The sequence below is a fragment of the Oryzias latipes genome, chromosome 7 (genome assembly GCF_002234675.1).
Source record: "Oryzias latipes chromosome 7, ASM223467v1".
Classification (NCBI taxonomy): Eukaryota; Metazoa; Chordata; class Actinopteri; order Beloniformes; family Adrianichthyidae; genus Oryzias; species Oryzias latipes.
In genome coordinates, this window is record NC_019865.2 from 30,066,989 (window position 1) to 30,081,861 (window position 14,873).

The 14,873-nt window shown below is 41.2% G+C and overlaps 1 protein-coding gene across 3 annotated transcripts in view; it reads left to right on the forward strand.

The window, feature by feature from the left end:
- Positions 1 to 748: 748 nt before the first annotated feature.
- Positions 749 to 14,873, forward strand: part of LOC101167938 (myelin transcription factor 1) — a 42,193-nt gene continuing 28,068 nt past the window's right edge. For 2 of the 3 annotated variants that reach the window (XM_011473017.3, XM_011473019.3), the window contains exons 1-5: positions 750 to 984; positions 5,148 to 5,232; positions 8,323 to 8,365; positions 11,585 to 11,650; positions 14,540 to 14,748. In XM_011473017.3, coding sequence (XP_011471319.1) covers positions 5,178 to 5,232; positions 8,323 to 8,365; positions 11,585 to 11,650; positions 14,540 to 14,748 — 373 coding nt within the window. In that variant the 5' untranslated portion in view covers positions 750 to 984; positions 5,148 to 5,177. Of the gene's footprint in view, positions 985 to 5,147; positions 5,233 to 8,322; positions 8,366 to 11,584; positions 11,651 to 14,539; positions 14,749 to 14,873 lie in introns of all 3 variants that reach the window. The other variant, XM_011473018.3, reaches the window with a different exon arrangement.

Genomic DNA, 14,873 nt, shown 5'->3' on the forward strand with positions numbered 1-14,873 from the left:
TTGAGTGTGTGTGGACAGACCCCGCTCTTATAGACTTGTAGTACATCTGAACCTCACTGTACTGATTATAAATATTCAGCAAAATCAAACATTATGATTAAAGTCAGTATTGTAACTGTTATAACTTTAGGGGTAACGCAACCAATGAGTTATTTATGCAAAATGCCACTTTTTTTTTTTTTTTAAATACAGTGTGCACATTTGTGAGAAACACTTATGGTGCATGTGTGAAACACAACGTGTGCATTTCCAAATGAATATTGCACGTTTGCGTAAAATTACAGTTGTGAATCAGAGCGTGTGTATTTGTGAAACAGGTTGTGTGCATTTCTGATTATTGAGACGGAATTTACAGATAAAAACTCTAGCCAAACTCTGGCAACCCCAACTTGGATCTAGTTACTGCAAGTGGACACAAAAACAGTGGAACAGGGAGCTTGTGGCCAGCTCACCATATTTCCTACATCACAAATATGCTCTTTTTCAAACAGCATTTTTTCATCTGTCCTTGAATATTTAACCACGACTTAAATATAAAAATAGACACAAGGGCAATTGTAATCTTAGTTGTCTTTATATATGTCCTCCATCATGAGAAACATGCTACAAGAACATGTTAGAAACACCGTAGTTTTCACCGGAGTGGGTCTTGAATCAATCCCATGTTTCCCTGCAGTTTTCTCCTCGTGCCAGGTGGGGGTGCTGCAACTCCCTCGGCCCCCATGACACAGTTACCTCCGGTTTAGCGTGCAGTACCCCTGTGCGCCGCCAGGAGGCTGCGCATCCTCTATCCATGGTGCTGAAGATTCGGCTCTGTCCGTGGTGCTCAGGGATCCATCCAGCCGGCTGCGATGCTGTTCCACTGACTTTGCGGGTGGATCTTGCGGGTTCCTGCGGTGTGTTGCGGTGTCTGTGACGGGGCCGCGCGGCCGCCAGCGCGTTTCGACGGGATGTGGAAGCGGAGGGGGAGGGGAGCGCACTGAGGTACGGCTCTCCGCCTTCTGACAAAGACCTGCTGGCGCCGCCGCTTCGCTCAGGCCTCAGACCCAGAAAGAAGAAAGCCTCAGCTTTCATTGAAGTCCGTGGAGCTTCCGCCACGAGCAGCACATGACGCTTTTGTGAAGCGTACAAGAGCGCCGTCAAACCGCGCGTGGCTGTGATCCTAAGCTGATTATTATTGGACGGAGCGCGGTAGCTTCTCCCAGGCCTTTCATCACCAGCTCGATGAGCGGGGTGGGTTCTGTGAAACCGGAACCAAGTGTTCCCGGAGCTTCCATCTGAGCCCGTCTCCCAATGTGCACGCAGTCAGTGGTGTTTGTGTTTACAGCACCAGCCCCGGTGTTCCGAGCAGAACCCTCGTGGTTCTGCTCGGGAGACGGGCTGTAGGTGACAGCGAGGGAGCAGTCAGGACTGTCGAAGCTGATCAAACACAACAAACCAAAGGCTTTTTGCTAAAACCTTTTGTTTTCACCTCAGTTTTCATGATCACTCCGCTAAGCAAACAGCGCGGATCAGTCTTAAGACATCAAATATTCACGAGAAGCATATCGAATTCAACGGATCCACACACAAAAAAAACTCATTTGAAGTCCGTCTAAGGCACCGAGAAAAGGTAAAAGCACACTTCCATCGGTTTTTGATCCAATTTCTAAGTGTTCCCAGGGGTCTTTTAATTATGATGCTGTTTTTAGACCGAACTTTAAGTAAAAATTGGCTATTTTCTCTAGGACATAGTTTCTGCAGAGTATGAAGTAAGATTGTGCTGTGGTCTTAACATGTTCTTGTAGCGTTCACTAATGCTGGAGGACATTTGTATAGACGATAGCTCAAAATTAAGTTTCTGAGTTTATTTATTTATTTCATTCATTGTCAAATAAGGGGCAGATGAAAAAATGCAATTTGAAAAAGCTTGTAGGTGTGATGTCAAAGCTACTGCGAGAAGCCACAAGCTCCCAGCTCTGCTCCATTCTGATCATCCACCTGCAGACAAATAGATCCATGAACGTCTTTGTTTTCCTAATATGAACTGGAATCTGGATCGAAACTGTACCGCTGGACAGATCTGATATTGATCACTATTTTTGTTGCACCTATAGATTCAAGATTCAAAGGGTTTATTGTCATGTGCACAGTAAGAAACGGGTTTCCCTGCACAATGAAATTTTTACTTTGTTGTCTGCTTCGAAAGCCGAGGTTAAGTTAAATAAAATAAAGACAGGAGTAGGATATATACAGGAAACTGAACATTCACACGTAACATAAATAAAAATATAACTATGGAAAAAAAAAGATGTTGTGCAAATTCTAAATGTGCAAGAACAGTAATAATAAACAATAATGAACAATGAGGATGTGTGAGGTGCTGTTGTTGTTCCAGACTCCTGTCAGCTGTTAAGGAGTCTGATGGCAGAGGGAAAGAAAGAGTTCCTGAGTCTGGTGGTCCTGCACTCCACACTCCTGTACCTCCGTCCCGAGGGGAGGACCGAGAACAGACCTGGTTGTCGGTGGGTGGGGTCCTTGATGATGGAAGCAGCTCTCCTGCTTCCATAATGTTAGGTTGGGGGTGTGAGGGGTTGTAAGCTATAGTGGAAGACAGTGTAAACAGATGGATGATGGGAAATGAGCATAGTCTCGTCTGCAACTTTGAGGTGGATTTCTAATTTATAACTGCCGCTCTGCAGAAACTGTCGACACAGGTTTTCATGATTTTGGCAAAAAAAACAAAACAAAAAAACAGCACAATCATGATTACAGGACCACTGGAAACACTTTTACAACAGATCAGAAGATGATCAGAGAAGGACCTTACACAATTAAGTTAGAATCTTTTATTCATAAAAATCAAGGGAACTTTTTTTACAGTCAGTCATCATGTCGTAAAGTGTATTAGAATTGTGATTGTTCTTTCTTTTACTAGGTAACCCAACTTTTTAAAAATTCAGTTCAAATATAAAACCATATGTTATTTTGCCATGAAGGCAAAGCTCATGTCATTGCTAGTCTTTTACCCCTGGAATAAACAAGCTCTTAAACTCCACAGTGCTAAAATACGTCAATAATAACATTGTCCTAATGATATTGTTAAATACAAGAGCTTAAAAAATATAGATAAAGCAGCTACCTGCCTGTAGCAACTGCCAAAGCATACAGAAAATTTACCTAGAATAAAAAAAACTGAACAAAAATTCAACCTTTATTACCTGGACGCCTCCCTGGAGAGGTGTTCCGGGCATGTCCCACTGGGCGGAGGCCCCGGGGAAGACCCAGGACACACTGGAGAGACTACATCTCTCGGCTGGCCTGGGAACGCCTCAGGGTCCCCCCAGAGGAGCTGGAGGAAGTGGCTGGGGTGAGGGAAGTCTGGGCATCTATCCTTAGACTGCTGCCCCCCGCGACCCGGTCCTGGATAAGCGGAGGAAGAAGGATGGATGGATGGATGGACAAGTGTTTTTCAGAATAATTATACATTTCCATAAATTATGAGTGTTCCGTAGTAGAACACAGACACTCACTTCAGCACAGGTATGCATGATGGAATCATGTATACTTGACATGTGTTGGTTTGTATGCATAAGTATGAGAGCTGTAGTTGTGTTATGTACATGTTGACATGTTTGTGTACGGCGCTTTGCTTGTAGGTATTTTTGTAACATTTGAGTGTGTCTGGGGACAGATCTGGCTTTTTTGGATCCACAACTACACCTGACTGTAGCAACTTGTTTTCTACTCTTCCAACTTCTTTAACCTCTCCTTTTGCTTGTTACATTTTCTTTTTTTACCCTCTCTAACATCCCTCTCTGTCCTTCTCTCTTCTTTTTTCTTCTTGGTCCAACAAGAAATGTATACAAACATAATTAATATAAATAAAGTTTAGCCTCAAATACAAAAGGGGTTTATACAATTGAATCGGTTAGTTCAAAAGGGGCCCAAGTCCAAGAGGTTTGTTTTTCTATGAAAATGATTATAAATGCATAGCTTAAAGGGAGGCTACACCAAATGATTAATACTTTACTCAGATTTAGCACCAGTTCATAGCTTACAAATGCTATTATATGAAGCACCTCACTTTTATCATTTCAGAGGACTAGCAAACTAAAGTCTCTGGACTTGGGCCCTTCTTGAATTAAACAGGGGTCTCAAGCATAGTCAATACATTACAACGGACTTGGGATGTTTTTGCACATAATCAGATAGCTTTTCCCTAGAAGACCATAGAACATATAATATGTCTATTTTGAAAAATTGTGGACTTGGGCCCCTTTTGAACTAACCGATTCAATTGTGCACCTTATGTGTCAGATGATCCATAACCCACTATTGAAACAGTAAAATATGTCCAACTCAAGAGGCCTTCAATTCTGATCTGTTTGCTCCGCTGTTGGACAGGACAATTTTTTTTCATTCATTTTCTTGACCGTTTATCCCTTTCGGGGTCACGGGGCTGCCGGAGCCTATCCCGGCCACTTGTGGGCAAAGGCAGGGGACAACCTGGACAGGTCGCCAGTCTGTTGCAGGGTAGAATGTCCACAAACACACACCCATTCACTCTCACACCTAGGGACACTTTAGAGTTGCCAGTTAACCTATAAAGCATGTTTTTGGACAGTGGGAGGAAGCCGGAGACCCCGGAGAGAACCCACGGATGCACGGGGAGAACATGCAAACTCCACACAGATAGGTCCCCTGTTGATGTAGGTTTTTTCATGTCCCCCAGCCGGGACTTGAACCGGAGGCCTTCTTGCTGTGAGGCAAGAGCGCTAACCACTGCGCCACCGTGCAGCCAACAAGAACAAGGACAAGTTAAAAAAAAATTCAAGGTTTCATATTTACAGAAAAATTCCTTTTTTCATATTCTAGGTTAATTTGGCCAATTCTATAATGTGAACAAATGGATATTTGCTTCCAGGTAGTGCTCTTTCAGACCAGGAAAGAAAAAGAAAAAAAAAGCTTCAGTCGAGCTCATTGGTTTATTTGTTGTGCTTGAATTCCTACTTTTCAATGTAAGGGACAGCAATTCATTGAGCTCATGTTGTTGTTGTGGGATCACAGAGCAGAACAATGTAGCTTTGTGTTGCTTAGATGGACCAGGAGGTAGTTACAAAAGTTAATGTCCTTTGTGTTTGTGTGTTTCTTTGTCCTTGCTGCAGCTTCTCACATGGTATTCTGTCCATATCCAGATGAGTCAAGAGACGACTGAGGTTCGAACAAGAACCCGCTCCAAAGGCATCAAAGGTAAGTGTAAGACATGAAGATGGATGCAGATGTAATACACAGCTGAAATTCAATAACCTAATGCGAAAAGGTTTGTGTCCTGCATAGACAATAACAGACTTTGTCAAGTTTTGCCCTGTCAAAGATTGGCATATGTGACCCTAAAAGAGTACCGGTACATTGTCATCATTCTATTATTGTGCTTTCCCACTCATGCACAGAAACCCACACAGACACAGACACACAATCTTGAACACATGTGTGATCTCCAACATTTTTAATCAGCTTGTAGAGCCAATTTCAAAAATGTTTCCTATTTTTCTAATCTAATTTGTTATTAGCCTTATAATATGTTTAAGATATTGGGATGACAATTGAATCGGTTAGTTCAAAAGGGGCCCAAGTCCAAGAGGTTTGTTTTTCTAGGAAAATGATTATAATTGCATAGCTTAAAGGGAGGCTACACCAAATGATTAATACTTTACCCAGATTTAGCACCAGTTCATAGCTTACAAATGCTATAATATGAAACACCTCACTTTTATCATTTCAGAGGACTAGCAAACTAAAGTGTCTGGACTTGGGCCCTTATTGAATTAAACAGGGGTGCTGCCATATTGGATAACTAGTGCTGCCATCTATGGGATTAAGCAAAACCCATGCAAGAGAGGCCAGAGTCCAGGAATTTGCACTTAATGCATTTTAATGTCAAGCATAGTCAATACATTACAACGGACTTAGGAGTTTTTTGCACATAATCAGATAGCTTTTCCTTTGAAGACCATAGAACATATAATATCTTTATTTTGAAAAATTGTCGACTTGGGCCCCTTTTGAACTAACCAATTCAATTGCTAATCATCTTTTTCTTTTTCTTGGGATTCTGTCAGCATTTGGAGTTTTTGCCAACAGATTGATAGTTCAGCATTAGCTACAACAGCTTTCATTAATAACAGAATCAAGCAGATTTCCACTAGAAATTCACTCCATCGAGTTCTGGATTCTTATTCTTCTCTTCTGTTTTGGCCCACGTTTATCTTCTGCATGCTTCTTGATTTTTAACCATTCAAACATCAATTAGGCAGAACTTTCATTTTCTTGCAGCTACTTTACCCAACAGGTTAGATCCTCCTTTGTGGTTTTTAGTGATGGAGTGTAGCTTAGCTAAATTTGCTCTGATAATCTAGGGGAGAAAATGATGTCAAGATACTTCACACTGCTTGATTTAACTGGTATAGGAAGTGTTTGTTCATTATTAGTCTTCAGTGATAGTAAAACAAACCTGTTTCAGTTAATTGAATTGTCTAAGATAGAGAATAATTCATTGACAATTGTCATAGTTTTACAAATAGAAGATTGTGTATTTAAGGAAAAAAGTAACATGTCATCTGCAGAAAGACTTATTTTATAATGAGTATGTTTTGTTTTAACTCCTTTAATGCTCTCATACTTTCTTATTGCCTTATCTTATTTTAAGATAAAATAAGATTATTTCTTATTTTAACTTAAATGAGATATACAGACAATGCTTCCATGTGGCCATGAGGCCAGAAACTTTAGGGAGTAGCTCCTCCCACACGTGTCTGGAGCGTCAAGTTCATGAACACATTTTTGGACACACGTCGAGCAGCAAACGTGATAAAAGTAAAAGGAGAGGCATCCAATGCCGACTTTACGCTCGAATCACGTTTAGCGTAAGAGTCCTACGTATTGGAAGCGCCATGAAATATGAAAAAAAAGGAGGATGGTTAGGACGGCAATAGGAGGCAGGAAAGTGAGCAAGAAGAAACACCCCGAAAAAGATCAGGGGCAATTAAGGAAAAATCAGAGTGGAAATAGAGGTTGGTAATTAGTTCCAGGAGGGCCAGTGATAAATGCAGTTCCATTAATCTTTTTCTAAACCCGCTTTTTATCCTTTTTGGGGTCACCGGGTTGCCGGAGCCTGTACCGGCTACTCTTGGGCAAAGGCGGGGTACAGCCTGGACAGGTTGCCAGTCTGTCGCAGTCCTTTTTCATTTTACTTTACTTTTCTTTTCTTTTTTTCCCAAATTTGGTTGCATGTTGTTTAATGTTGTGATTTCAACCTCATGAAAACTGCCAAAGTGAAGGTCTCTTCTCCTCTGTAAATCATCCGTGAACGCTCAGATGCAGCACTGAAAAACAAAACAAAACAGAACGATGGCAGCTCTCTATGGTGCATTTAAAGAAAACATGAAAACCAGTTCATGGTTCCTGACTACTGCTGGACACACTACAGGTTTTAAGTCATTCTCAAAAGTCCAGACTAAAAATAGCCCAGACATGCAGGTTTATGGCCTGACTTGTTTCGACTGGAGGAAATAGACAATGTATACCTGAACACTTGAGCTAAACCTACATTTAAAAAACACATGTTGATTTAAATTAGGTGAGATTTTAGAGGAGTCTTAAAGTTTTAAAAGAGTGCTCACAACAGAACAAGGTTAGGGTTGGCAGCCTGATTACCTGAATTCAAAAAACAAAGCTAGAGTAGAAGACACATAAAGCAAGGACAAACAATCTAAAGGTGCCGCAATAGGAGGTCATAGATACTGAATGAAGCAGGGAACACAAAATACAGATGAAAGAAAATAAGATATTGATCTAAGCTGATTAAGCTGATTAATAATATATTAGAAAAGAACCGGAATTATATAAAATAAAGAAGCTGGCAAACATTAAACAAGTAAACTATAAATTACTGCCAGTAACCCATTGCTGCTCAGCTCTGGTTAACATATTTCATAGGAAAGTGTAACAAAATCTCAAACTTACTCAAAATTGTGACTTTTGCATTGACTCCTGATCGTGATTAATTGATTTTTTTAGTAATTTCCTATTTTAAGATTCAAATTACTTTCTGATCATTACTAGATGTGCTTTCATTAACAGCACGGTTCCACCAGTTTGTACACATTTGTAGTAACTACAGAAACTTTGTTTGTTTAAAAATCTAATACTAGATATTTTTGCCAAATGACTTTATCACTGTGACTCTGTATTTTTAAAGAGCTGTAGTCTGCATTGGCAATTGTATAACTTCAGAGCATAGATATAAAGTTCTGTATATTGACAGTTTTTTCTCTCTCACAGGGTCAACAGAACCAGAAAAACAAGAGATGAAATTGGAGCTAAGGTAATGTCCTTTTCTGCTTCAAGATTCAGTAGGGCAAAAAAAGTTTTTGTCTGTCACAGATTCTGCGAATATTCCCACTTAAGAGATGAGTTTGGTCTTTAATTTTCATCATGGAAACATTTCGACTGTGAGAGACAGAATGTGACAAAAGAATCCAGGAAGTCTTATTGTTTGATTGTTAAAATATCTAGCTGTACCTTGTAACGTAGCAGAAAATAAGAATGTATCTCCTACAAACAAACAAACATTCTGTATTAATGTCACCTGTTTAACACTAGAACGTCCGTAGGGCAGCCATTTGGCTTTTCTACCTACAATGTCCAAGGGACAGCCAAGTGGCTGGATTAATTCAAATTTACATGCCCAAAGAGCAGCCTTCAACATATTTTGCACATGAACAGCACAGCCATTAGGTTGTTCTTTTGGCATGCAAAAAGCACAAGCCAAGTGGCTGCGCAAGTTTTCACTATTTCCCCTCACCTCTGTCACTTCTAGTAAGAGGTCACCACAGTTTGGTTTTTCTTTTTTGGCTGAGATTTATTGTTCATGCACAAGAGACACCTCTTTACCGACATAATACTGAAATGTTCAAGCAAAGAAATCATGTGGTCAAAGTCATATCTTCAACCCACTACTTGTCTGCGCATACTTGGTACTGCCCCAAAATCTCCTTTCTGCATTTGCCACATGGTATACTTGTAGCAATCAACAAAGCACACTCTGTCATTATTGTTCTTGTACTGACTATTCACCTGGCATATTGCCCGTTTCCCTTTGCCAGGTATGGGAGCTTGTCACCAAACACGGTATTCCTTTTTCGCCTTCTCAGCTCCCGCATGTACCTGTGCAAGGGTTTTTACTGATTCTGGAAGCTCCCAGTGAATTTCTCTTGGGTTGAAAGTTTGATGCAGTTGGCTACAACAAACCCACAAACATTGGAGATTGCAGGAAACCTGTCAGTCCCAACTTGTTCCATGCGCGTGCCCTTGACATCAAAGTGTAAATGCAGCATGATATCTTTGAAGTGGTTTCTGACCATAGTTTTTTTAGATCAGTGGATTTCCCATTTTCACCAACCATCTTGCATCTTGCGTTTTGCATGGATGGAAGTTTTATCCCCTCCTCACAAGTAGGATGGCAATGAACCCCATTAGTTCAGGGAGGGCCATGAACCAGCTGTCATCTTCTGTCTGACGTTCATGCTGAACAACACAGTCCCGAATAGTCTGAAGCATGTTCAGAGTGAGGAAACAGGAAACTCTGTAAGCGAGTCGACACCGTACTTCTGACCAAAGCAGTTGGCTCTTCCTCAGCAGTGTAACATTCAATTGGGCTGTGATGGAGAGGCCTCCCAACCTTTTCTGAATGCCACATCGTGCCATCTTTTGCTTTTTCTGTTGGCACAGTGTGTCTCCTCTCTGTCGTCCTCTCTTTTCTGATGGCAATGAAATCTCCTCATCTGTGATCTGATTTCTGAGATCTGAGCAATGAAAACCTTCAGCAATGTAAAGATATATGTTGTTTCACTTGTTTATTTTAATTTTTTTTGTTTTTTGTTGAATTCTAGTTGAAACTATAAATTCCAAAACATGTCAAATAGGCCTCCTTTGCCTCCCCAGTCCAAGAAACATGTGGTTAAATTAAATGACTAAATTTCTCATAGGTGTGTATGTGAGTGTGCATGGTTATTTATCTATGTGGCCCTGCAATGGACTGGTGACCCATCCAGGGTGTACCCCTCCCCAGTTGCTTGTGACTAGCTGGGATGTGCTCCAGCAGACCCCTGTGATCCTGACCAAGATGAGCAGGCACAGAAAATAAAGGGATAGACAACTGCTAGAATCAGCAAATGAGAACAAGATGTTCATGAAATCTTATCAAAAGAAATATCAGCCTGAGTCCAGCTAAAGGACTATCTCTTCTCCTTCAGAGTCAAATGGGTTGAATTGCTCCAGGATCATTTTCAATGTCTGCTCAGGGCAGTAAAAATAAGGCATCTTGGTTTTTCAGTTGACAAACTGGGAGTCAAAGTTTGTCAGAGCTTGGAGGCTCTTTTGAAGGAGAAAAACCTCCCCCACCCTGATCTGAGTAAAGAATGTGGTTAGCTAGGACATGTCTTCATCCAGATGATCAGGTAGTTGGTGCTGCATTTACAAATGAAAAGTGGCTAATTGAAGGCTGTTGAATTAGTCATTTCGAGCCACCCAGCCATTTGGCTGTGCTCTGGACGCTGCAGGGGGAGTGAAAAATCCTGGGCGTTCTAGTGTTAAATTGGTTAGCTGTACAGACACCTGTCCACACCCTTAAACGGTCACACTGCAACCTTCCCACCATGACCAAAGAGCTGTCAAAGAAAACCAGGGAAAAGATTGTTTACCTCCATCTCCCTCCATCTGGGGCTCCATCTCACCTGGTGGAGAGCAATTGATCTGAAGAACGGTGAGGAAACAGCCTGGCAGTACACTGGAAAACTGGTCAGTGACCTGATGAGAGCTGGGACTGGAAAGACAATAATGCTGAGTTCCAGCAGGGAGGCATTGGGTCCCATTTTTTTTAAAGTCTTTGGTATGACACGACCTGGATTTGAACTCACAACCTTCCAGGTGGACACTCTACCACAAGGGCACAGAGCTGGTTAATGGGGACATATCTGGAGAGATTCTGGTCAAAAACCTCCTTCCATCCATCAGTGAGAGCACTGAGGATGAAACATGCCTTGATGTTCCAGCATGACAATGATAACAAGCACATTGTAAAGGCACCAAAGGAGTAGCAACATTAGAAGCGCTTCAAGGTTCTAGCCAGTCTCTGGACCTCTATCCAATCTAATGAGAAAGATGAAAGCCTGTGTTTTCCAGCAGAAAACATCACAGCTCTAGAGAAGATCTATATGGAAGAATGGACCAAATTAGCAGCTACTGTCCAAAACTGGTGAAGACCAACTGGAAAGTTTTGACCTCTGTTATTGAAACCTGGGTTACATTACAAAGTATTCAGGTGAATCATTGCTTGTGGGTGCCAAATCATTTTTCTGCAACATGAGCTCTTTAAAAACTAAAAATAAATTGATTTCCTGGATTCTTTAGACATCTCCGCTTTTTTAATGGGACAACAGAATGGGTTTGTTACAAATATCACCCTTTTGCCCTGCTGTAACACTTTTTTTTGCAGAAAATTAGTGTCAGCAACATGTGGCTATTAATGTTTGTGATCCTGCAGCACCTGTCCCACCCCAGGATGTGATGGCAAAGGGCATGTCAGTGGCAGATACTCCAGACACAGAAGGTAGGTCACACTTATAAACCTTCCTGTGGATCAACAAATGCAGTCAAATGTTTTGACACGCTTGTCACTATTATCCAATCCAATCCAACTTTTCTTTCATAGCACTTTTCATATGAAACACAAATTGCTTTATACCAAAAGCCAACAAATAATATAAAAACATATATATATATAAATTGTGCCCCCCCCCTCCGCCCTTCCCCCGGACCCACATCCCCTTCGCCCCCCCAACCAATGGAGACAAACATTAGAATAGAGCACAGAAAAAGCTGAAACGCTCATGGGTGTGACTTCTTCTTCTGGGAGCGGCTGCATAGCCAGCCAGGTGCGGCGAACAGCCTCACCACAGAAAATCCGGCAATCCAGGTTCCCATCAGGTTCACTAGGTTCCCAGAGATCCTCTGTCCCAGGTAGAGGATCCAACTGAGGAAGCGCTGGAACCAAAAATGAACATAAAAGGGAAAATACAGAGTAAACATTTGATAAAAGCAATAAAATAATAAAACATGACCATAAAGAGAATTCAAATGAATTATTAATAGTCCAGTGTAAAATCCTAAAATATGATAAAATGAATAGATCCAAAATAAACAGAAATAATAAAATGAGCTAAAAGGTCTTAAGCCTTTTCTTACAAGCATCTGTGCTCTGCGGCCCTCAGGTCCTCCGGCAGACTGTTCCATAAACCAGGGCCATCATTCTGAAAAGACGCCTCTCCATCTTCTAGGTTTTCACAGTTGTAGTGATTAACGGATGAACCTGTTATGTATGAGGTTAATAGAATTTATACCATGGTCCGGGTGAATGCTCGATTCTGATTGGCTGCTGGGTATGCATTAAAACCTGATAACCGCACAGTGAAAAAAGAAGTTCCGGTGTCCTAGCTTAAATGTTTTGTATCACTGCGCCTGCTTCTTTAAAATAACCTTGTGCTTCATCATTTTGCTTCATAAGAGGGGAACTTTCTCTCTGAACTGATGCTTTATTCAACCCATCGAAAAGATCAGCATATATATATCGGCGAATCTTGACTGCAGCGGTGGTGCGATGGACGCGGACTATTTGTCACGTGATGTAGGCGCGATGCTTTTTGTGAGATAAGCGATCCAAATCGGAATAAAAAAAAACAAGAATTAAGGACTGCAAACTGGTTAATATGTATTGCTTTTGTAAGTGACCATGGTATAAGCGGGGTAATGGCCGACGAAGTGTGCGTTATTACTTTTTAACGCACTTCTCGCGTCAGACGGTTCAGGCTTCCACGGCGTGCGTTAAAAAGTAATAACGCACACTTAGTCGGCCATTAACCCTTACTTGCTACAGTACTAACACATTGTTTGGTGCAGTGTTTTTCAACCTTTTTTGAGGCATGGCTCATTTTAACCTTGACAAAAATCCCGCGGCACACCAGCATCCAAAAAAAAAAGAAAAAAAGGAGAAACTCATAGTCTATTTTGATTTACAGCCCCTCCGCAATCTCACATGTATTTTTGTGATAATTGTGGCAGAAAAAGCTGGAAGTTGCAGCTGTTTTTCTAAAAGATGTAATAAAAGTTAAGTTAGAAGATTTAAGAACTGTTTGATGTGTGTTCGTTGTTTCAAGACTTTAATAGGAGAGACTCCTTGTGCACCGAGACGCTATCACTTTAACCCAATGCATCATGGGAGATGTAGTGCAAACAGCCGCCGAACACTAACAGACTAGCGTCTCTGAGCTTCATGGTTTTGTCCACTTGTTCCACGGTCTGACACCGGATTCTGTGGAAAGCTACACCACTGAAGACGAGCTTTAGCTGGTATTTTTGTTGGAACTGAGAGACTTTATGAGCAGAATCTGAACAAGGAAGTGAAGACTTTAATCACTTCTAATTGGTCAGACTGATGACGTGTGATTAAGCCTCCAAGAATGATTGGCGGAGACAGTTAAAGGGGCGGGACTTTCCCTAAAACAGTTAATACTGCAGCTAAATCGCGGTACCGTCATTCTTATCAAAATGTCTTTAATAGAATCAAATAAACACAAAGAAAAAAGTTTTTTTTATGATCTTTTATATTCCTAACTACTCAGTGTTTTATCAGGGCCTGTTTGGATGAACACAGAACTGATATCCTGGAGATGGGAAATGTTTTTAGATCAGTTAATGAGGGCAATTTCCCACGGCACACTAGTGTGCAGTGGCACACTGGTTGAAAAACACAGGTTTAGTGCACATTTCTACAAGTAATATTTTTTTTGTCACTTTTTACTCATATTTCGCTATTTTGGGGGGGGGGGGGGGGGGCAAAATGTAATAATAAAATGAAAACTATTTGTTTCTCTGTGGCCCAAAGTTTTTAATATTAATAGATTATTTATTTCACAATGGGGAAATTCTTCTCTGCATTTGACCCATCCCCTGAGGGAGTTATCTGCACTTGGGAGGCAGTAGTGTTAAGGGTCTTGCCTAAGGGTCCTCACTGGGTGATGTTAATTGCTCACAATTGATATGGTAATTGCCCCCAGTACCACTGTTCATTCCCCTCTGGGAATGGAACCCTGGATTCCTGCATGGTAGCCTTTCACCTTACCAACAGAGCTACCCAGCTGCTACATTAGCCTGATAAAACTAACAGTGAACTGTGGACAAAGTTTGTCCGGGGTTTCCGTATACATTCATATAAGTGGCTTTTTTGTCTCAGATATTAAATTGTTGTGTAAAATAATTGTCCAGCTCCACCCACTGCACCAGGAAAACGAGTCACTGTTCACATTTGTCATTCTTTGTGTTTCCGCACCTTTAGATATTAGTAACGGTAACTTATCTTTAGAGAACTTGGGTTAGTGACATATCTGTGTATGTCTAACAACTGGAGTGTGAAACATGTGTGAACACATTTCCCTCCATCCAGTGTTCTGGGCTGTCCAATTGTAAAGAAACGGAAGCTAGAAGAGGCTGAAGCTGAGGAGAACCAGCCTGCATCCAAACAGAGAAACCTGCCAACAAAAAGGCCTGAAGAAGAAAGCGACACAGCAGAGGAAGAAGAGCGGATAGGCAATGAGGAAGTAGGAGAAGATGTAATCAAAGACACAATTAAAGCAAAAACTGAAGTGACACAAGGTGAGTGAAGCCAAACCAGAAAAAATAACTACAACATCTCTGTTATTTAGGTAAAACACTGAGCCACTGTCCATTTGTTTTGATTCATCTTGTGTTTAGTCATAGGAATTTCTTCAATGACTGAT